This window comes from Condylura cristata, unplaced genomic scaffold (assembly GCF_000260355.1).
Source record: "Condylura cristata isolate star-nosed mole 26May11 unplaced genomic scaffold, ConCri1.0 scaffold00017, whole genome shotgun sequence".
NCBI classification, from domain to species: Eukaryota; Metazoa; Chordata; class Mammalia; order Eulipotyphla; family Talpidae; genus Condylura; species Condylura cristata.
This window is the reverse complement of record NW_004567118.1, coordinates 17310322-17332493: the sequence shown is the minus strand read 5'-3', so window position 1 is coordinate 17332493 and position 22172 is coordinate 17310322. Positions and strand designations below refer to the sequence as shown.

General features: G+C 40.4%; 1 protein-coding gene across 1 annotated transcript; it reads right to left on the bottom strand.

The window, feature by feature from the left end:
* Positions 1–13951: 13951 nt before the first annotated feature.
* NFIL3 (nuclear factor, interleukin 3 regulated) lies at positions 13952–16271 on the bottom strand. Its single transcript, XM_004684483.2, has one exon. It carries the CDS (start codon positions 15636–15638, stop codon positions 14253–14255), a length of 1386 nt encoding a protein of 461 aa, XP_004684540.1. The 5' UTR covers positions 15639–16271; the 3' UTR covers positions 13952–14252.
* Positions 16272–22172: the final 5901 nt, after the last annotated feature.

The window sequence follows — 22172 nt, the reverse complement described above, 5'->3', positions numbered from 1 at the left end:
AAAAAAAAAAAAAGAACAGTAGTGCTGGAGTGACTGTGCAAACCATTTATCCTTTGGTTCTGTTAATTATGTTTCTTAATATTTGATAAAACCTTTGCAAAGACTATTGAAGCAAGATGGGTTTAAAACATTACAGGGGTCTGCAGTATGCTACCTTATAAGCAGGCAACTGAATACACTGCAACAGGAAGGCCACCTTCAGAAGCCTGTTTTCTACCCACCTGCAACAGTCAATCCCCTTTATCTGCTTTTCATGCCCCTCCCACTCTCTTCCGGTAATCACCATTTTATTTTTATAATCTAATAGTGCTTGTTTTGTTTATTCATTGGCTTTTCTTTTAGGATTTGATGACATTCTTTTTTTTTTTTTCCAAACGAAGAATGTATTTCTTAGTAAAATAATTCATATCTCTATCTGTAAATTCATTGAGTTTAAAAATGCAAAAGCTATGTATAATAGTAACAGAACTTTATCTGTCATTGTAATACACAAGTTATAGTTTCTTTTTTTTTTTTCAGGTTAGTTTATTTTTACATCATTTTGTGCACTTTTCCATCTCAGTTGCAATTCCCTTGGGCTTCCCATCACCAAATCACCCATATATCAAGGATTGGATGACATTCTTTACCCATTTGTTTGAGGTTCCTCATTTTTGTGATGAGTCATGGGACCATGAGCTCTGGATGAAGTTACTCTGCTCTATCACAATGTTCTTCTCTGTGAGCTGTAGGCAAGCTTGAAGGCCTGGTGTCAAAGAGCCCTTCAGGGCAGCTCCCAAGGTGACAAGCTCTTCTTCAACTTGATGTCTGCTGTGCATTTCTGTGCTCCCATGTTACTCATCACTCCCACTGTCAATGGAGTCATCTCCTTTGGTTTTGTGATTGTGCGAGTGTGTGTCCCCTATAGAGTAGATGAGTTTTGACCTGTATTTACTTCCTAAGCTCTTGCTCATGTCTTCCCTACTGTAGACCATGAGTCAGTTTTTCATGTTCCTCTGAGGTTGAAAGTTCTTCATAAATATTGCTTTAATCTCAGAGAGCATTTCTGTAGCATGACCTGGTTTTCCTATTAACTTAGTTGGGATTCTTCCCAACTCCACCCCCAACTGGACACCACCAGCCAAGTGGCCCCAGAGGTCACAGCACAGAATGTCATAGCAGCCAAACTAAACTGCTCCAAGCTCTTCATTTATTAAGTCAACTTAAAACACTGACGGAGAAGCAAGAGAAAAGAAATAGGAGCATGAATAGCCTTAGCAGGCAGGGCAGAGACTCGTGCCCTCTGAGGCCTGGCTATGCAGAGTTCCGGTCTCCTGTCTGTCTCTGCTGCATCCTCCCTCCCTGCTGTGATCATGTTCTGAGGACCAGAGTTCAGGTCTGAATAAAGATACCCCATCAGGAAAGCTGTCCATGGTCAATGCCACCAGGATGGTGGGGCTCCTGCCCAAATGCCATGTAACCTGCTGAGTAGCTACAGATTGTGCTTGCCATTTCTTAAACAGAGGACACAGAGGGCCAGAAAGTCTTTGGACTGAAACCTCATGAATATTTAGTGCCCTGGTACCTCATGTGTATTTCAAATCAAGAATTGAATTCAAGTCTCTTCTCTCTATATCTGTGTTAATACATATACACTGCTTGTTAATTATTTTAGTTCCTATTATTCAAGGATTTTGCCAATGTCTTTTACTCTACCAACTACTTATATATACTTACATCTTAAACTTAGCTCCTTTCCATTTGTTTTCTTGTCTTCTACAGTGGAATTGAATATTAGAAGACATGATGAAGAATGCACATTGCACTCTGCTGGTGCCTCTCACCCTATGCACCTGAATACAGGCTACTGCAGTCACCTTCATGCATGTGGTCCATGGTTGACCTCTATAACATCATAGAGGAACTTGTGAGCATCCTGGTTCACTACCTTAGTTAAGAAAGTCTATGTTACATTTCAGTAACAACACCCATGGCTTAAAAAAAAATTCTTTTTATTTATTTATACATACTAGAACTAGGTCATAGGCCAGAGGAGCAGGGAGTGAGAGAGTTCACCAGAGACAGAGTGAGGAGCAGAACAGGTGGATCTACCATATACACTGCTGAGGGAGCAGCAGGTGAGACCGGAGAGGTCTGCTACGCCATGTGGGTCAGCTCCCTTTGGGGGATTGAACTCATACAGCAGTGGCTGGCAATAGCTTGATAGTGCTGAGACTTTAACCCCTGCACCACCAGAGAGGCCCTACAGTGGTTTTTAAAGCAATGATTTTTTTTCCTACATGTGTCATCATGGGTTGGTGGGAAAGTCGGAGCTCTACTTCATTTAGCCATCTCTTGGGGACCCAGGATGACAGAAACTCCATAGTGCTAAGGTACACACATCAAAACAAGAAGCTTATGCATTAGCTATGGCACGGACTAATGCCATGTAGAGAGCTGAACCTGCAATTAGATACTAGCCCCTGGAGCACCACATAGCTCCAGCTCATGTTCAGCCAGCCTGACTACGAAGCTGGGCACTCTGCATCAATTTCAGGAACAGGAGGAGAATACACCACTCTCCTTGCAGCAGAAAGTGCAAGGAGCCAGGTTTTGGTGAACATTAGAAATGACAAATTCTGTCTTATTTACTTCATTAATTTGTGGGAGTTGTTGAAATATTTTAATATAAGCTATAGACATGACATTTCACCCTTAAATTTTTTGTCTTAGAGCTCTATTAAATAAGGACATCTCACCTCATTTTTTCTTAACGTGTTTACAGTATGACTTGTAGACATAACTTATCTCCAAGTAGTTTAGTATGCATAAAAACTTTTACGTTATAGTCACTTGATAATTATTATAGTGAAAAAAATTATTAATTCCCCAAAAGCTCAAAAATCAATTCAGAGTTAAGTTTTCCAACAATCTCAAACCTTGCCTTTTTGTGAACACACAAATTAAGGATCCAGTTAAGGAATAGACATTGCATTATTACGTGCAGTATAAATTCACTTAACAAAACATAGTCCCTTCCAGTGCCTACCCCCAAAACTTTTTACGTGACTTTTTTACACTTTTCCTGTGCAATTGCTCTCCCTGTTCCTTTAGAAGGCTTCACTCAAGTCAGGTTAGCTATTGTTGACAAAGACTCTTCCCAATGATAGTATAAAACTGACATTGTTCCACAGACCAGAGACACCCTCTGAGTCTTACTCCCCACAATGCCAGCAGTGATTATGATCCACGTGTTACACCCCAGCAGTGATTATACCCCTGCCTTCATTCAGGCTGCATTTCCTCCTTTCCAACTACAAGTACACAGGGTAAGTCATATATTGGCTTCATGTCAGTTTTCTAGCAAGCCTCAAAGAAAAACATTTTAAAAAGCAATATTCCTCTGTATTTGCAACTCCTCCCCTGACATTAACATTTCAAATAAATATGGAGACACCATGAAGATTGAACAAATCAATGGAGAAATGTGGTTGTCTAAAGTTAGCAAGGTAGAAAGTCCACATTGTCTTGAAAATGCCTCTCCTCTCTTCCTCTTGTGGCTGTGCTCTGGCTTTTGTGACACCTTGGGGGCTGCTGGTTCCACTCTTCCCCTCTGGCTTTTCCTGGGTGTTATACAGACTTGCCCTGCTCCTGACCCTGGAAGTCTCCTGGTGCTGTCCTCGATGCTGTCCCCATTGCTCCTGACAAACCCTCCCGGGAAGGTCTGATTCACAGTCCGGGTTTCAGCTGCAACGTACATGGTGGTAAATCACAAATCGCAGGGCTCTTTCAGGAGAAATACAAAGAGGATCCTGTAGATGTCTGTGTATGGGAGGGGAGGTAAAGAGAGAAAGGCAGAGGTGGTGAGCTAGCGGGACTTAATCAGGCTTGACTGATGTGGTTATGGAGGCTGAGTAGACCCAGATCTGCTCTCTGCCAGTTGGAGGGCTGGGAAGCTGGTGCTATAAATTCCAGTCTGAATCTAAGGGCCTGAGAACCAGGAAGCTGATGGTGCAGGTTCAGCCTGAGGACAGAATAGCAGTGACCTCTGTGCCCGTGCTGTGCCAGCCGCCTGGCCGACTGCTTGCCATACCTCTGAATATTTGTACTTTGATTCCCATTTTTGATAAAGAAATGGTAACTAGCTACTTAGAAGAAAAACACCTAAGCATGGTCTAAGCATGGTCCTATAGTCATTGAGGGTCAGAGCTGGTGACTGGTCTCTTGACCAATCCTGCTTCTGATTATAAAACATCTTTAGAGACAATTTTCTAGAAACTGGTACTTTGTGAGGAAGTAATTTTCTGTTGACCTCTGTCTCTTTCTCACTTGGTGTCTAAGTGTACGTGCTCAGGATTTCCTCCTACCCACTCTCTTGTGTCTTTATCTTTTTACCTACCAATCTTTAGTTCTTGTGAATATATTTATATTTTATTTACAAAATACATGTATGTTTATTTACATAAAATATTATATATTTAATTATAGAATAATATCTGTGTAAAATATTTATATTTTTATTTCTTCTTATTGCTTGTTAGCTTTCTAGTCTACATCTCAACATTTCTCTTTATTAATCAATGAGAACACAGAACTGAGCCATAGATTTCATCATGTGAAACATTCTTAGATTAAGGTGTTATGGTTCCTATGGTTTTAAAATCAAACTTACCTAAAAATTAATTATATGGTACATAGACATTTTTCTTCCTAATTTCCTTTTGAAATTTTTTTAAAGATTTACTTATTCATAGCAGAATGGGGTGTAGGCCAGAGATGTGGAGAAGTGAAAGGATTCACCAGAGACAAAGTGGGGAGCAGAACAGGCAGATTGACTGAAAAAGAGCAGTGGGTGACTCAGGAGAGGTCGATGCTATGTGGGTCACCTCCCTGACTGGGGTTTGAACTCAGGCCACAGTGGTGATATAGCATGATAGCACTGAGACTTAACCCCTATGCCACCAGAGAAGCCTCCTTTTGAAAAATTTCAAATCAATGGAGAATTTGAAAAAACAGCTTGTCAACTGGTAAAAGTTAAATTTACAAGTCATTAACATAAATTGCAGGCACACGCATGACACTTCAGCCCAAGTGTTGAGACATGTGTTTCTTAAGAATGAGGAAATTCTCCTATATCCATATGTATCTATTATAAATCCTAACCGTTCTGTAGTAACACCTGTACTTACAATTTCCCAATATCCTGGGTGTGTTGCTTATAGTTTTAGGGGGCTTTTTTTTTTTTCACTATTTAAAACTTACATGTTGCACTTGGTTATACTTCTGTTATCTCTTTTGATCCAAACAATGGCACATTTTTTTTTTTTTTAGGATAGGTTGTTTTCAAAGAGTCCAGTGGGCCAGCTGTCCTGTAGGATGCCTATCCTCTGTCCTGCAGGTGTCTCTGGCTACTCCCTTATAGCTAGGCACAGGTTGCGTGTTTCAGAAGGCAGACAGCAGGTGCTGTCACCTGGGCACTGCTTTCGCTTCTAGAAGGAGGAACCTTAACATTAGTCTATCCCACTGTGGGTACCACTGTTTGATCAATCAATATTGGGAGTTTTATATTTGCTGTTTCACCATTTGCTTGTTTGTTATTATTTGATAGAAATAGAAACACTTCTAGCTGTAGAGGTGAGTGTGTGGTGCATCTCGTACTTTAATTTGCATTTCTCTGGTAAATAAGAAATACTGGAGAATTTTTTCATATGCTCAGTGGCCAATTGGATATCCCTTATGATATATTTGCTCTTTTTTGTGTAGATTTGTAGGAGTTTTCAACATGTTCTGACAGTGACTCTCTTATCAGTTATCTGTGCTTCTCCCTGGCTGTGAGCTGACAATTCACACCTAATGGTGCATTTTGTTGAACAGAAGCTACGAATTTCAGCACAGTTCAGTTCCTGGGGAACTGTTCTTCTCTTGGATGTCTCAGCAATCCTGCTTTCTTGGCCCTTCTCTCTGGACCTGGTAGCCACATGTGACCTTATATAACATCAGGAAAGAGCATTTGAAGGCATTTTCCCCCCTTTTGCTAGCAGAGAAATTGACTTTTGTCAGAAGTTGTGGCCAATTATCCTTTCAAATTTTCACTCACAAATTAGGTCACCACTCTATCCCTAGCTGCAAGAGTGTCTAGGAAAGTCTGATCTTTATGTATGATACAGGCATTACATACTGTATTCTTATAGTAAAGTCAGCTAGAGGAAGTAAAGTGTTACTAAGAAAATCCTAAGGATTTTCTTAGAAGATCCTGTATTTTGTTTATCAATATCATAAGTTTATGTTGGCTTATATGAAAATTTGCATCTAAGTGGACCTGTGAAATTCAAGCCCTCATTCTTCAAGGTCAACTGCATACTCCATTCTTCTCTTTTGAGAAGGAAAGATACTAGAAATAACAGTCACTGGCCAACAAATAAAGTCTGTACAGGAATCGAGCACCAGGGCTTCCTGCTGTTACCAGCCAGTAAGTGGAAGGCACATGAATAACATCCCCTCCCTATTGAAATGCACTGATTATATGTAATATTGAGCTGTTAAATATAATGCCATTGAAATTACATCATGAAACTGACATATGATGATGGGTTACTTGATAAGTGAAATGGGTATGACAAGACCTCCATATGGAATCTCCATATGTGCATAAGTTTTCTCATAAATTTTCATACAGAAGCATTTTTAATGTGGAAAACAGACACTGAGTCCTTTAACACTGGTCACCTTTAGAGGATCCAACGAGAGGGAGGGAAGCCTTAGAACTTTCTTTCTGTATTTTAACCTTGGGTATTTTATATTTTCCTAACTTTAAAACTATTTTAAGAACATTTATTTATATGAACCATGCAGGAGTCAATTCTCTATTGTTTAATAGTGCTTGCATTTCTGAAATGACCTGTTAGGAAACATGAGAAATTCTAACATTTGTCTGGATTGGTGGATTGGTACCTGGTAGGAGGCACCTGAGCTTTATTAAAACTCCACCAAACACTTACTATGCAAAGTTAAAATAAGTTGCTTATGGGCTCCATTTGGTCCTTTTAAAATGTTGTCATCCTAATCCCCCATACCTTAGAATGTGACTGTATGTGGAGATACCGGGTGGGCCCTAATCCAACATGACTGATTAACTTCTATGAAAAAGAAATGAGGGCACAGTCACCCACAGGGAGACAACCAGGTGAGGGTGCGTGGAGAAAATGGCTTGCTAACGGCAAAGGAGAGAGCCCTTAGGAGAAGCCAACCCAGCCTGCATTTGACTTCAGACTTCCAGGGCTGGAAGAAAATACTTTTTTTTTTTTTTTAAGATTTATTTATTTGTGCATACAGACCTGAGGTACAGGCCAGAGGTGCAGAGGCAGTGAGAGGTTTCACCAGAGACAGAGTAGGGAGCAGAACAGGCAGACTGATGAAGTACACTGCTGAGGGGAGCAGCGGGCGGGTCAGGAGAGGTCTGCCGCGCCATGTGGTCACCTCCTGGGCAGGCAGGGATCGAACTCATGCGGAAGTGGCTTTAGCTTCTCAGTGTAGTGCTTTAACCCACTGCGCCACCAGGGAGGGCCCAGAAAATATATTTTATGAAGCCGCTCAGTGGGTGGTGCTTTGTGGTGGCAGCCAGGACAGTCATCTGTGCACCACTCACTCTGCCTCCTGTGAGCTTGGACTGCCACATTTCATTCACCTCATCATGACCATTTCCAAAGAAATTAAGGTTCAAAGAAATTAAGCTGTACTTAAGTTGTACTCAGCAAATTTCAACTACATAGTCTAGTGTCATCATTTACCAGCATTTTGTTTTCAATCAGATCCTCAAAGCTTATTCATCTTTCAACTGAAAGTTTGTACCTTTTTACCATCCTCTCTCCCTGTTACTCCCAACTTTAGCCGCTGGCAACCACCATTCTTCTCTTGGTTTTTGTGAGCTCAGTTTTGGTGTGTCATTGTTCTAATGGGATGCTAAAGATGGCGGGGGGGGAGGAGATTACTGCCTGTTATTTACATTGAAGTATTTTTGATGTGTACTATTTCACTTCTTAAAATTACAATCTTATGTCATAATTCTTTGGTTTTTACCAGCAGAGTAATTCAGTAAAGTGAGGTAAGTTAGTATTTGCCTTACAAATAAGGAAACTGAGGCAAAAGGGATGAGTGACCTAAGTCGTGTAACAGAGGAGGGATGTGCCAAGACCAGATTTGGAGACTTGGTGTCCAGAGGTAGACTTTTTCATCTACCTCTTTGAAACTGTCAGTGGAGTATAAGGTGATTGTCTCAGAGGCTGCTTATGTTCAAGTTTGTCCGAGCCATTCACATTTACTGAACACATATGTGTACATGTCAGTCTCTTAGAAGTTGGGGATACAGAGCTTGGGACAGCGCAGCACCTGCTTTTGAGGTACATGCAGTCCAGACCTGCTGCCAGAGACCTACACATAACCTCAGTACAATGTGAAAAGCACTCTAATAGCAGAGTGAGCAAAGTGTTGCAGAAATACCACTGACAGTAGCTTGTTAGCATGCAGATATGAGATACTTAAGTCTACAGGATATACAGTATTAGAATGTAGTGTACAGAATTAGAATGCAGATTCTAATTCTGGGTGGGGCCTGAGTGACCGGCTAGAAGCTCCCAGGTCAGTTCCTAACTGCTCAAGCCCAGACCACACTTTGAGTATCAAAACTTAAGTCTACCTCGTGAGAAACCAAATGATTGCCTTGATCACAGTTGTTTCAAGAAGTCAAAGTAGACAACTACTTGTAAAATTGGTTGTAAATAAACTGCTACTGCAGCTAATCACACACGAAAAGTTCTGCTGATAGAGATCCTGAGAGATTAAATTAGCTTTCTGTTCCTCTGACTCATTATAAGAATTCCTCAAATGACAAGAACACCTCAAAGATTCACAATAAATACATTCTTTCACATGATTCTATATCTACTCCTGACTTAGTACTTCAGTCTATACTTAAAAGGATTCTATATTAAGCAATGGATTTTTTTGTGGAATTCTTGTAAGTGGAGTATATTTTTAAGAAGAGTATCTACAGCCCAAAATAAAATGACTTTAAAAATAATGTAAATCAAAGTTGCAGGAATTGATTTGGTACCATCTTTTCTCAGGGGCTAGGCAACAATCGAAGGCCTTTTGTGGAGAGCAGATTGTTCCAGGCAAGGCCTGTTAGAAGTTAACTCCAAAGCAGATGTTATCGAAGCTTCTGTTACCATTATAGACAAGCTGTTCTCATTTTATAGAAAAGCAAAATATGTAATAATAAATTATCATACTTACTTTAATGGCTTAATAAGGATTCATTAGGGGACATGTGTGAAAAGGAATAAGAACTTAAAAATAAACCATTTAAAATAACTTATATTTTTATTACATCAGGAATCTAAGACATAATAAGAAATAACAGATGGTAAATCTTACAAATATCTTACAAATATTCACAAGGCTGATGGCACCCAACACAGAAAATAGCAAAACTGAATGATTTGGGGGTCAGTTGTAATTTTAAAGAAACTTTTGAGTTCAAGGACCAGATGGCATTCTTGAAATGATTAATCAAGAAATGTTTCCCACAAAAACTTTGATAGGTGATTGCTGTCCCCCAAAGCCTATCTGAGCAACAGCCTTCAAAAAAGGAGGCCTTGCAGTCTTCAGCCTTCTGTTCAATAAGGGGGTGTCCAGCCGCTTGAATAAGCACAACCTCTACTGCATCCAAAGGCCAGCTGTATGTAGCTTCCCACTGCCTCTTTACACTCTACTTGGTCCCTGACCCTCGGAGTAAACTCAGACAGGCTGATGACTTGCTGCTCACCACACTTTTCTCTTTATCCCCTTCCCAACAAGCCAACCCAAGCGCCCATCCCTTGAGAAGCACAACTCCCCTCTGACACTCTCCCCCTTTCTCTACAAAGCAACCTACTCATGACTCTTAGAATCAGAACTGGCTGACATCACTGTTGCTAGGGTTTTACCTGTGACCCCAGACATGGGCTAATTTCTTCAAAAAGGAAGTTTCCTCTCTCCTAGAAGTCTTCACAGCTGCTAAGATACTAGAATACCCTCCTCCCCCCACTTACAAGCCTTGCTACAATGGGTATCTATTTGCCACAGGATGGTTCATTTAGAGATTTTCCCACTCCCCCTGTCCCATCCCTCTTACATGGCTGCGTGGGTGCTGAACAGCTTCCTTTCTTCTTTTATCCTACCTTTATGATTGTACCAATATCTTTTCAAAAGGACCATATTCTTGACCTACACATTCTGACTTTATTCCAGCACTTACCCCAAAGTAACCTTTTCCCTCTTGAGTAGATAAGCCTGGCCAAAGGAGCTATCAAACATTCTTTCTGGGTGGACTGGGCTGAGTTTTCTTTACCTAATACTTCTTTGCTGGCCTCCAGTAACCTCATCAAACTTCAGTAGCAGCTCTGGGGCACCCCAGTGTAGCAGTGTAGAGACTCAGTGCCACAGCTGCAAGCTCTCTGGAACTTATCACTGATGTCTGTCACCATCTAATATCACCTCTTCTCCTCTGTCCAGGAGGTTACCACTTATTTCCACTCATTTTAGAAGGACTCTACTCCCTTTATTTGGGAGTGTCTGCTCTTGACGGGGTCCCCACACATTGATTCCATTAGAGTCAAGGTCAGCTACTTCCATGGGAAATACTGCCAAAGTTGTAAACCAGTCACCTGTTCTATTACCTTTCCATAAAACATCCAGTCCACATTTTTCTAGCTACACCCTAATTCATAAATTCTGTGAGTACCCCACAATTTCACATCCTTTGCAAGTTTTTCTTACTGAACATTTTCTGTTCAGTGCAGCTTTAGGACACTGTGCACTGAACAGTGTCCACTTTCCAACCCTGCCCTGCAAAACACACAAACAACCTGAATCAAGTGAGTGCTGTCAGTGACACTCACTTTTCAGGGCTAATTTCTACTTCTTAAAAGTGAGGTGAATAGTTACTTTTTACACAAAATAACAACTTTAATGTTTTAACAATGGCTATGTGACAAAAAGATGTCCATTTATGGGGGCCTGGGCTTCCCTAGAGGTGAGCATCCAAGGGAAGTGGAAGACCTATGTAAGTGCTTCCTGTTTTTATTTGGGAGTGCCTGCTCTCAAAGGGGTCCCCACACATTGTCTGCAATAGGAAGGTGGGTGCTTAAATAGCAGATTTACTAATTCACAGAAAAAAACACAACTGGACACTCATTTCCCCTTTTTCACCCATAGATAAGACACCCTCTAGTCCTACGGCCCCAGGTTCTATCCGGGGAGGGTGAATGTGCCAGGGGATACTTTGCAGGCCCACATTTTCCTGGGCTGAGGGCCCAGGTTCTGATCTCTATGAGAGCTTTGGCAAGTTAACCTCAGAATCTTAGTATTTCCCTCTTTATCAAGTGGGCACAGCAGTAAAATAATAGCAACCGAGAGATACTGCTGGCACAAGAGGGATGTGCCTGTAGGTGGGGACACACATATCTGTGCTCTACAGGGAACAGCTGTGTGGAGGGGGGCTGACATGGGGGGGCGCTTGCCTCTCTGGATCCCACACCGTCTGTGTCCTGGGTCAGCACAGGGGAAGTTCAGTTTCTATTGCAGTGTCCCCATCAACCCCACTGTTGGTTACTGAGGACACCCCCTTCCCGCTCAGGTCCCGGCCTGGGTGAGGCCTGTGTTTTGCCAGCTGTGGCTTCTTCCTATTGAGTCTACCTGATAACCACCTTTCTGGGAATTCTTAAAACTTTGGCTCTGAGCCTTCCATTTCTTGTTTTCCAGCATAGATTTATTTGGTTTTAAGCACATTTCCTTATCACTTCTTTCAAGCTTTGTGAGTAGGAGGGAATGACGGTATCATTTCCTCAGTTTAACATCATGCAACAGAAGTATCACAGCTAAATGTGACTCTATCGCCCCTTGATCTGAACTGTTGATCCCTTTTACTTTTGAAGAACGGTTGAACATCATCTGACAACATCTTAGTCCCTTGAAATTACAAGGTACAATGGCTAAGAATGCTGCATCCCAGCGTGGTCTGTTTGCCATGATAATCACCATGAGGGGTACAGGGTCTCAGGTGGGCCCGTGCGTTAGCACAACCTGGTGGATGCATTTCTTTAAAACAACTCGAGATCTACCTTTCTTGCTACCATCTACTTGCTCTTACTCTATTATATCGTGTAAGATTTGTCCCTGTTGGGGGCAATTTATCAAGTTTTCTTTACGCTTCTGACAGCTGGCTATGCGGAACCTCTATTCTGAACCTCGTAGGCCTGCGCACCCAGGGACAGCAGGACAGTTGTCCCTGTTTGGACACTGTGTCAACAAGGCCAAATATTCCACTGGGAGTGGACTCAAAGTGAGCAGGAAGGAACTACAACTATTTTCTCTCCATATGTAGTTATGTTATTGTTTTTCTCCCCATTATGAACTTGGGTAGCTTTTATTTTTAACACAGGAATATGACATTGCACTGCATCCCTATTATAACGCACACCGAGAGATCCACCCGATTCCTTCGAAAGCTGTCAGAGGCCTTTGGGGCCCGACTACCGTTGATATTTTAGATTGCTCTGCTTTGTGACTTTCTTCTAGGTTTCACCTACTCACTAAAATACTAACAAAGAAGGTCATGGGTGAGATTGGCAACACATTTCTCTAAGAGCCAGGAGATTCAGAGAGAAAACTGGTGCTAGTAGGTAGAGGACAAAATGGATGTTGTTTCTGTGTGTGGGTTTTTGTTTGTTTTTTGCTGGCATTGCTTTTAATTCAAAGGCCCTCATTTTTAAAAACAGAAAAACGCAGGAAATTTAACATGAAAAATTAGGCATTTACCAAATTGGGCTGTCATAAGACAGCAGACCCCTGTAGTGGGGTGTCATGGTGGGTTGGTCCAGGGCCACCAGGAGGCACAGGAACAGAATCACATTGCACACATTCTCAGAAGCCTCAAGTTGCTCCACCCACTTTCAGAGCAGAAAAAAGTATGGAACGGAGGTTCTGGAGAGGATGTTGGTGAGCCTACCTGTGAAGAAATTGTGCTTGGCCAACATCCACCCACTTCCTCCTACCCCACCCAATGCTAGTGGCCCCTGCCATGCAACAGAAGTACCCTTGGCCCACACGTGACAGCACTGACTCCTTTGGGCCAATGGAGGGTACGAGACAAACCATCAGTAACGGGCTTATCACCCACCAATTTACTCAGAATGTTGCTTTTTTAGAACTTTTGTTATAAGTTTCCAAATGAGTCCTTAAAGATAGCTATTATTTATATGCATCAACAATTCTTTAAAAAATGAGTCATTATATATATGTGTGTGTGTTTATATATATATATAGATAGATAGATAGATATACACACACACACTGACTATATTTGTGGGCTGCAATGTGATAACGGATGTGTTCTTTGAAGCTTTCTAAACAAACTAAAACTAGTATTTCACTAGCTTAGTTCCCTAGACTGTTATACTCCAGGACTGTTAAAGTTTACAATAAATAAAAATGATTTCATCCTTAGTCTTTATCCACTCTTTTTAAAAGAACCTCTAATTAATAATTGGGTCAATGATTCAGCTATCCACATCCATGTGTCACACTTGACAGATGACTAAAAGGTGCCGATGGCAAACACTACTTTAAACAAAACATGGCAAAAACTTAACTTTAAAATATAAATATAAATAAAATATAAATAAAAAAATAAATAATGGGGAGTGACTAGCAAATTAGCCTCAAATGCAATGAAATTCATCTGAAGGTCTTAAAACTCTTTATGGGCCCAGTTCAAATGCGAGGAGAGGCAAACTATTCACTTAACTTACAGGTCAGTTTTCTCTTACTCAGGAGGAGAAAACTCCCCCAAACAAGTATAAAGCACCATATAATCTGCTTTTGGAATTTAAAATACATCTTCTTTTTCTTAAAATCAAGAGCAACGGAGCAGAAGTTCTGTGTTTGTCACCAATCCTTTATTGAAACTGGTAACATACACACTTTATAATAGAACAACAAAAATAATGTTCAGTATATACAGCCTTTGCATGGACGATCTGACTATATACACAAGGCAGAGTGATAACACAATCTAATCCTCAGAATAATCTGTGCACAAAAGACACCCAACAGACAACATGTGAACATTACAGTGAAATGACATCACAGGTCCAGTGAAAATTCAGTCTAATACAAATGTACTCATCTACTGCAAATGACATCTTCCTAACTGCCAGGGGCTCATTCAGTAGTAATCACCCAGAGTCTGAAGCAGAGATCTGGTGTGTGGCTATAAGTCTCTTAAGTGAGACCACCTCTGCAGATAAATTTGCTATCCCCTGCTTCAAAAACAAATTCTCTGGGTCGGAAACTTTGTAGCCATTGTCTTTCATTTCAACAACTCCAGTTTTAAAGCCATTTTGAGTTTTGCCACTAAGTTCTTTTTGATGCCAGTGCTCCGCTTTGAGAGACCAATCTTGAATGTTCGTCACTTGCACAGAAAAGGGAGTGAGAGAAGAATGTACCATGTTGGGGGCACTATGTTTCTCCAGTTCGAAATGCCTCTTTGAGGTCATGTCAATAGGTGAGGAAAGTTTTTGTGTGGCATCGAATTCATTATCAAAGGCTTCTACTTTTATTTGCATGGCTTTGGCTTTAATCCGAAGCTTGTGCGGCAAGGCAGAGGAATTCACTTCTGGAACTTTAACCACTGTGGCGAGTCCACGCTGAAGTTCCACAGGAGAGTGGATCGGGCCCTTGGGGACCTGCTGCTCATCCTCTCCGTCGGATGACTTTCCCACCACGGTCTCATCCGTTTCTGAGGTTCTGGGGGAGTTACTGGAAGATCGGTTGACCTGTAGCAGCGGGGGCGAGTGTGAGTAGCTGGGAAAAGAACTCCCCATGTAGGTCTGGTACACAGACGTTCGGAAGGCGCCCCGGTCATCTCTGGGCTCCCGCACGTAGCTCTCCAATTCCATCGGCTCTTGCTTGATGACCTGGAACTTGCTGTCGGGACTTCTGCAGCCACCCTGTGCGGGGCCCTCCTGCGAATGTTCCAGCGAGGACACCTCTGACACATCAGACAGAGAGCTCTGTGGAGAGTGCTTAATGACAGAGATGCAGCTACTTGCCACCACTGAGGGCTCATGCTCATCCACAAAGGCGCTCACGTTGGCCTTGGCAGTCTGGTAATCTTGGAAGTACACAGCTGTGGAATTACTGAGCTTCTGAATCTCTTGAGCATATGCTGTAGAGCTAATTAAACCAAACTTTAATTTTAGCGAAAGCAGCTCAGCTTTTAAAGTGGCATTTTCTTCTCCCAGTGCAATTAGTTTGTTTTCTAAAACCAGGTCATTCAGCCGACGTTTCTCACGAGATCGCTTGGCGGCCTCATTGTTTTTCCGCCTCTTTTCCCAGTACATGGCATCTTTCTTTTCATCAGGAATGAACTCCCGTTTCCTCCTGCATGCTGAGGATTTGTTCTTCCCCATACTTCCTTCATTTAGAAGTAGCTCTTCACCTGCTGTCAGGTCCTCAGAGACTTCGGTTAGAGCAGAATTCAACACCACCATCTTGTCCACGCTGCTGGTATCCAAAGATGCCTGCTCCTTCTTGATGGCCTGCATTTTTCTCAGCTGCATCAGAAAGCAACCGGAACCTATAGATGAGGCAGAGGAGGTCCAATTATTTTCCCAGTAATCTCAAGTGCTTTAGCCACTGTGGTTTAAAATCCATCAATAAGTCTTTTTGCTGTTTGACTTTCCAAGTTCAATCTCACAGGCTCTTACTGGAGCAGAGGTCTTCTAGGCTGCCTGAAATACATGCAAAGAAAGAGTTATCCATTTGGTCATTTATTACCAGTTAGGTACAGAGAACTATGCTAAGTGCTTAGAGAGACAGTTAGTAAGACAGTTCTTTTCTTCAAAGAGCCTGCAATCCTGAAAAGGAAGTACCAAATGCCCGTAATTGTAAAGTTATACAGGACGTATCCTAGTGAGAACTATCAGCAGCGTAATATACAGCCCAAGAGAGTGAGAGAGAAAAAAAAAAAACCAGTACCATGTGCCCAGGAGAATCAGAGGAGAGGCCAGTTGTATTTCAGGAGAAATGGTGGTGGGAGGGGGCCTGTTGGGAGGGGACTTTACAGGAAGGAAATGACTGATCACCAGGCTGGCAAGTTTTTAAATAGTACTTGCATAGTGTAGTGCTTCTGAAAAATTTAGGTAACACTTATACCACTGCAAAACAAACAAGCTCACATCTTAAAAGGAACATTGCCAAGTACACCCTTTAGTAATCAGTAAACAAATTCTGCAACCATATAATGAATGAAAATGGAGCTCAATTTTTTATTTCCACAGAAACTAAAACAAAAGCTCCACAAACTGATTTTTAATCTGGACACAAACCTGGCTAACACACCCCTGCCTGCCCTGTGGTCTCCTTTCTAGCTCATTCCATCAGGTGACTTAACACACCTGACAAAACAGAGTCTTAACAAAACCATCTCTTCTGATGCCTCTGTGCTGAGGTTAGAAATGGTCTTTTTTGTGGTTCCTTCAAACTGACTTAGCAAACATTCACTTAAAATTGAAGCATCCAAAGTGCTTTTATTGGTCCTGAAAACTCTGTCATTTCATTTATGTAGCTTTTTGGGACTAAAATAGACAGTTACTATTAAAAGAGATTTTTTTAAGTACAGTACATTCTTGAAACTTAAAATATTTTCAAAGTGAGAGAACATAATTATAGAAAGGGTTTCTTTCCATTTTACCAATTAGTTTCAAAGAACATATAAGGACTTAAAAATAGAACCATCAAATAGCTTCCTCTTTGACTGATGAAATATTTATAATCTGAATTTGACTTGACCTCTGAGATCATAAATACTTACTAGGTTCTAAAAGCAATAATCTCTTGGTAGCAGTTTTAGATTTGTATTCTAGATGTGCTTCTCTACCTTATTTTCCAGCAGGCAATATTTTCATAAACAAGATGAGGTAAGACAACCATTCACTCAGAACTATCTGCATATGGCATTCCATCCTGTCACATTAAAAAGATTTAGTGTTTTGTTTTACGTCACTCTCATGCATAATTTTATAATGCCTAATAAAACGAAGTTTAATTTTATCAGCTGGAAAAGCTTGCCAGTTCCTTTCCAAAAGGAACAGAAGGAATGATGTAATAATTCCAAGATCATAAAGAATATGGTTTAATGTCATGTTTTTATCCATCACACTGAGCCAAGCTGTTTCCGTAGTAACTTAGTGAAACTGTGCTTAATACCAATTTCTGTTTGTTTTTTTTGTAATAAAACATTAGTGGGGGATGAAGTGAAGGAGCCTGCCATAGCTGGCAATGATGGGGCAGAAAGGACAATTTTCTAATTACAACCTAGTAAAACAGACCTACTGCCTAGATTTTCATTTAGTTTTCTAATATGAGAACCTACATTTCTTCTATTCATTGAATAGATTCTTTCCTTCTATGAAGGGTTTCTACTTCCTATGCTATATTCCCACAATTCTAACTAAAGTCTAATAAACACTGAAGCAAAGAGTAAAGATCCATCAAAGGGAAAATTATTTTTTTCCCCATGCTCTCCTCAGTTACTTCTTTTTTACAAAACTCATTACGGTTTCATGCATACCATTATTCTGGGAATTTTCTCAATTCTAGAGTCTTTCTCTTCCATACATGCTTAATCTGTCCATTCTTTAAAAAGAAAATTACATTAATTTTACATTTCTCCTTCACCTAAAACTTTTTAGTTATGCCATCCTGCCCATTAGTTGCTTTTCCTAAATTTTTCATTATTTTACTATCCTTTTCTTACCCATCTCCATTTTTATCATGTCAGTTGTATATCAAGAGAAATGGGACTTTTCTCAACCTCCTGGTCAAAGAGATGTGCTAAGAATATGGTGCAAGTTGGGACAGGCGATCCTCACCAACTGAATAGAAAACACAGTACTATTTTCATGTAATGAAGATAGCCCAACTTGTCCGAAAATCTCTTTGACCCCTTTCTCCTGACTCCTAAGTACTATATATCCACTTTCTCATCTTTGCAAGTTTGTTGGTGTAACATGCAAACTATCTTCTTTCTTTTCAGTTAACCTTTTTCTATGTCAGTTTTACTATATGCATGTATCAGAATTTGGGATTCTTTCCTCATTTTGCATGTATTAGCTGTCCCTAAGACTCCACAGGCAAATCACTACATACTACTTTAGGATATTTTCTGTAATATTACTTATCACATAACCTTGCAGCATTGAAAGAGTTTATCAGCAGTGGCAATGAGAGATACTGTAGAGATAGATCTTCCCACCTTGTAAATCCTGCTAGCCTACAACTAGTTTGGGCACACATTAATATATTTGTATCCTAGCAACAAACTGAACTATTAGGTGTGCAACCTTTGAATGACTTAATTTGCCTCATGTAAGAAAGTTTTTCATAACCAAACAATTTTTCTAATATTTTCTTTTAATTTAAATTCTAATTAAAAAAGTTTGTTCACTGATGAACAAAGAGTTTCTCTTATTGTTTGCTTGATTCAACATATATGGAACACCTCCTGTATACTGGGCACTGAGCCAGACTGAGCACTCACACAGACAGAAGTAAAAAGCAAACTGCCAGGACACGGCATTCCTGGTCTATGGTGAGCGAGGGACATGGCCAGCATGTCACCAACCTGGACCCTGGCATACAAGTATTTCTAATTACACTGCTTTTTTCCCTTGGCAAAGTGATCGTAAGAAAAACAATCATAACAGGTGTATAGGGACTTACTGTGCAACATTTACTCTGACTGCTGTGAACCACATTTCATTAACCATTTTCAAAAAATGAAGGGTCAAAGAAATTCAACGATCTGCCTGTCCAGTGTCACAGGTAGTTCAGCAGCAGTGCTGACTCCAGCCAATCCTGGCCCTATCAGCCCGCTAAGAACACTCCCTCCACCCTTTCTGGGACTGTTCTGGTGAGTGTCTGTGCATCTCATTTACATAGCTCCTTTTCAGCTATTTCTGAACCATAGACACTCACTCACTACGTTGCTTTGGGGGCACTAAAGCACTACCAGACACTACAGAACTTAGGCCAACAAAGGTACCATCTGGAACCTTTCTCCAGCTTCCTCAGAATTGTTTTACATCCTCAGAGGATTCAGTGAGCTGAGAAAGTAATCTTTGTTTTCATATCTCTGCTAAAAGTTTAATGTTCCTGCAATCCTACTTATGCTAAAATCAGTAAAGAAAAAGAAAGTATAGCTATGGAAACTGTGACCTCTTGGTTTGTTTATAAACATGTACCCAGTTTTCACAGGGCAGCTGGGGGGCAGGTGGGCAGCCAAAACACAGAAAGACGGAGGACAAACCCAGGCTCAAGCGCAGTGAAGGGCAGAGGCACTAGGATCTACTCGCCTCCCGCAGCCGGCGGTCAGGTGGATGCCAAGGCACGCATAGGTAGTTTACGTGTTGTGAGAGACGTCACTGTTTAAGCTATGCTAACAACTTCATTTCAAATCCCAATGTTTTCCCTCATGATTAACTGAACAGTCACTTCGCCCTGCCTCCTGTTTTAGATCACCACTAACTCTGCGCTGGGCTTCCGCTTTGGTGAGTAACTGACACTAAATGCCAATTCTATGATGCCGGCATGTTCAGCACCACCACCTTCATTATACCCATTAGATAATGTAGCTGCTTCTTAAAAACACAAATAAGAGAAACTTACAAGCAGCAGTCACTGCATTCCAACTGACAGATTTCCCTACACGTAACGCAGACACGTTGTCACTAATTCATGTTTGACAGCACATTGTCAGACCTCTACAGCCAGCCTTCGGTTTCATCGGCCTCAGTGTTGCAAGTCGACTTGGGTCAAATGACCAACACACAGTTTTTAATTAAGATTAAAATGTGATTTAGAAAATTCTCTACAAGAATGAAACTTGACAAGATAATTCTAGTCCAAATTGATCAAGTAAGAGCAATCTCATCATTTATATTTAGAATGACAGACCGGTCTCTTTCCTCAGCCCCATTTCATCTCTCAGAGAAATAAAGGTTGACAATTCAAACTCTTGACAAAACAAAGAAGGAAGAAACATTTTATTTCAAGCATCTAAAATCTTATTAATGGTGTAGACATTAAAGTCTGCTATGAGGACATTTTATTATCTCTTAAGGGGTCAAGTTTTATTGCAAATTGGCCCTATTATATATTTTGGTTTTAAAATTCTGTCAATACAGGGTGAAATACTATTTGGTGTGCCCAATGCTTTGGAAATATTTTTAGAGGACTACTTCATTTTACCAGTACTCTCTGAATATACTGTTTATTCCCTACAGTACAGTTACCACTTTAAAAAAATTCTTCAAGCGAAGTACCTCCCATTAATAAAATAATTCTATCTCTAGTAAGAACTGAACCCTAAAACCAAAGGAGAAAAGTGTACTTGATCAAGATACAAACATACACATGAACAGGCTCTCATGATCTGCCAAGATCCTATCCCATCATAGCAACAGATTGACCTAGTTTTTCTATTTGGATACATCTGTAAATAAATGTGTCAAAACCTAACTTTATGACAAATGAAAATATTTCATGTCTTTTATCCTCAACAAAGAACTTGAAAATTAGATTCAAACTTAATGAACATGATGACAACACTGAACTTTATGAAAGCATTGATATAATTTTGAAAGGGCCGAAGCAGCATGACTGACATTCTTTCTGAGAGGTCAGGGTTAAGCCGCAGAGCATAATGAAGACACTCTAGACTCGGCAAGGAGTGAGCACCCAGACACTAACACGTCCAAACAACTGCTCAGCTTGAAGAACACAGACCAGACGAAATGGTCCTGACTAAAAAGAGAAAGGAATTTGGGGGTAGGGGGGTGAACAGTGAATTATTTTTACAATCTGCCCTCATTTCAAAATGGGGACCTATTCGTTTTCTTGAAATTTTCAGCAATGTAATTTATCAGTCTAGCAACTATTCTGAAACCCCAAGGGACACCAACAATGACAAAGTAACCCAGTTTTAGGAGATTCTGTCATGGGTAAATAATACCAGAATACGCAACAAGGGATGATGGCAAAAATGATGTGGGTGGAGGAATGGGACAGGGAAAGAGGGTGGCAGGGAAAGTTCTTGAATGTTCCTAACTATATGTAGGAATCATTCCAATTCTCCTGTTTGACTTTTTAATTTCTTCTTTACTTTTTACCCCCAGTGAGATAACAAAAGTCATTTACTTTACTCTGTGACTTATGAAGAGTGGATTAAAATATATATTTATTTTTAGTGTTTATTTGAAAGTTACTTAATTGCAGTTTAAGATCCCTAGAAATTTAATTAATAAAAGATACCATGTTCTAGTAATTAAAAGGCTCACACACATCATTCTGATTCCAGTGAAAATGAGGACTCAAAGCACAGATTATTAGGAGTGGTGTCCAGTAAATCCCTACTAAACTTTCTTATCATAAAAACAAGCCTATGTTCTCTAATTAAAACCATATGAGAAGCAGTACTTTTTTAAACTACAGGGAAGTTATCTGCAAAGAAATTTGAAAGATAATTAGGGTGGTGGTAATACAAATCATTTTGAAACTGAAAAGCTCTTATGTAATGTCTGTGATCGAAGGTCAGCGTCTTTCGACATTCTCTTAGGAGTCCGATCTGGATAAAAATCAACTCAAATATAATTTAGAAAAATAACAGGATATCAAACAATGTGTGAACCCTGTGAAAAGCAGGCATACCTTACAAAAACAAGAAATGAATATTAAAGGAAACTTCAATTACATTGTTTCTGTCATATTTTGAATTAAATCCCAAGTGTGCTCTCATTCCTCAATACAAATTAAAAATAAACAACTTTTAACAGCATCAGTGCCATCTGGATTACAATGGAAATAATGAAGTGTGTGTGATTTTTAACTCGGGTAAAAATAAAGTCTCTGCAATCTGACTGCACCGTTTCCATTCCAGGCAGCGATGACATTCCCTTCTCGCAACTGACTCTATGGACCACGGCAAGGTCAACTAGAAATATCCAACTCAGCTGGTGAGTCAGGCATTGCTCAACCTGTGAAAGGGCTCTAACAAAGGGTTTTAATTTTCAGGCTATTGCATCACAGTGATGTTA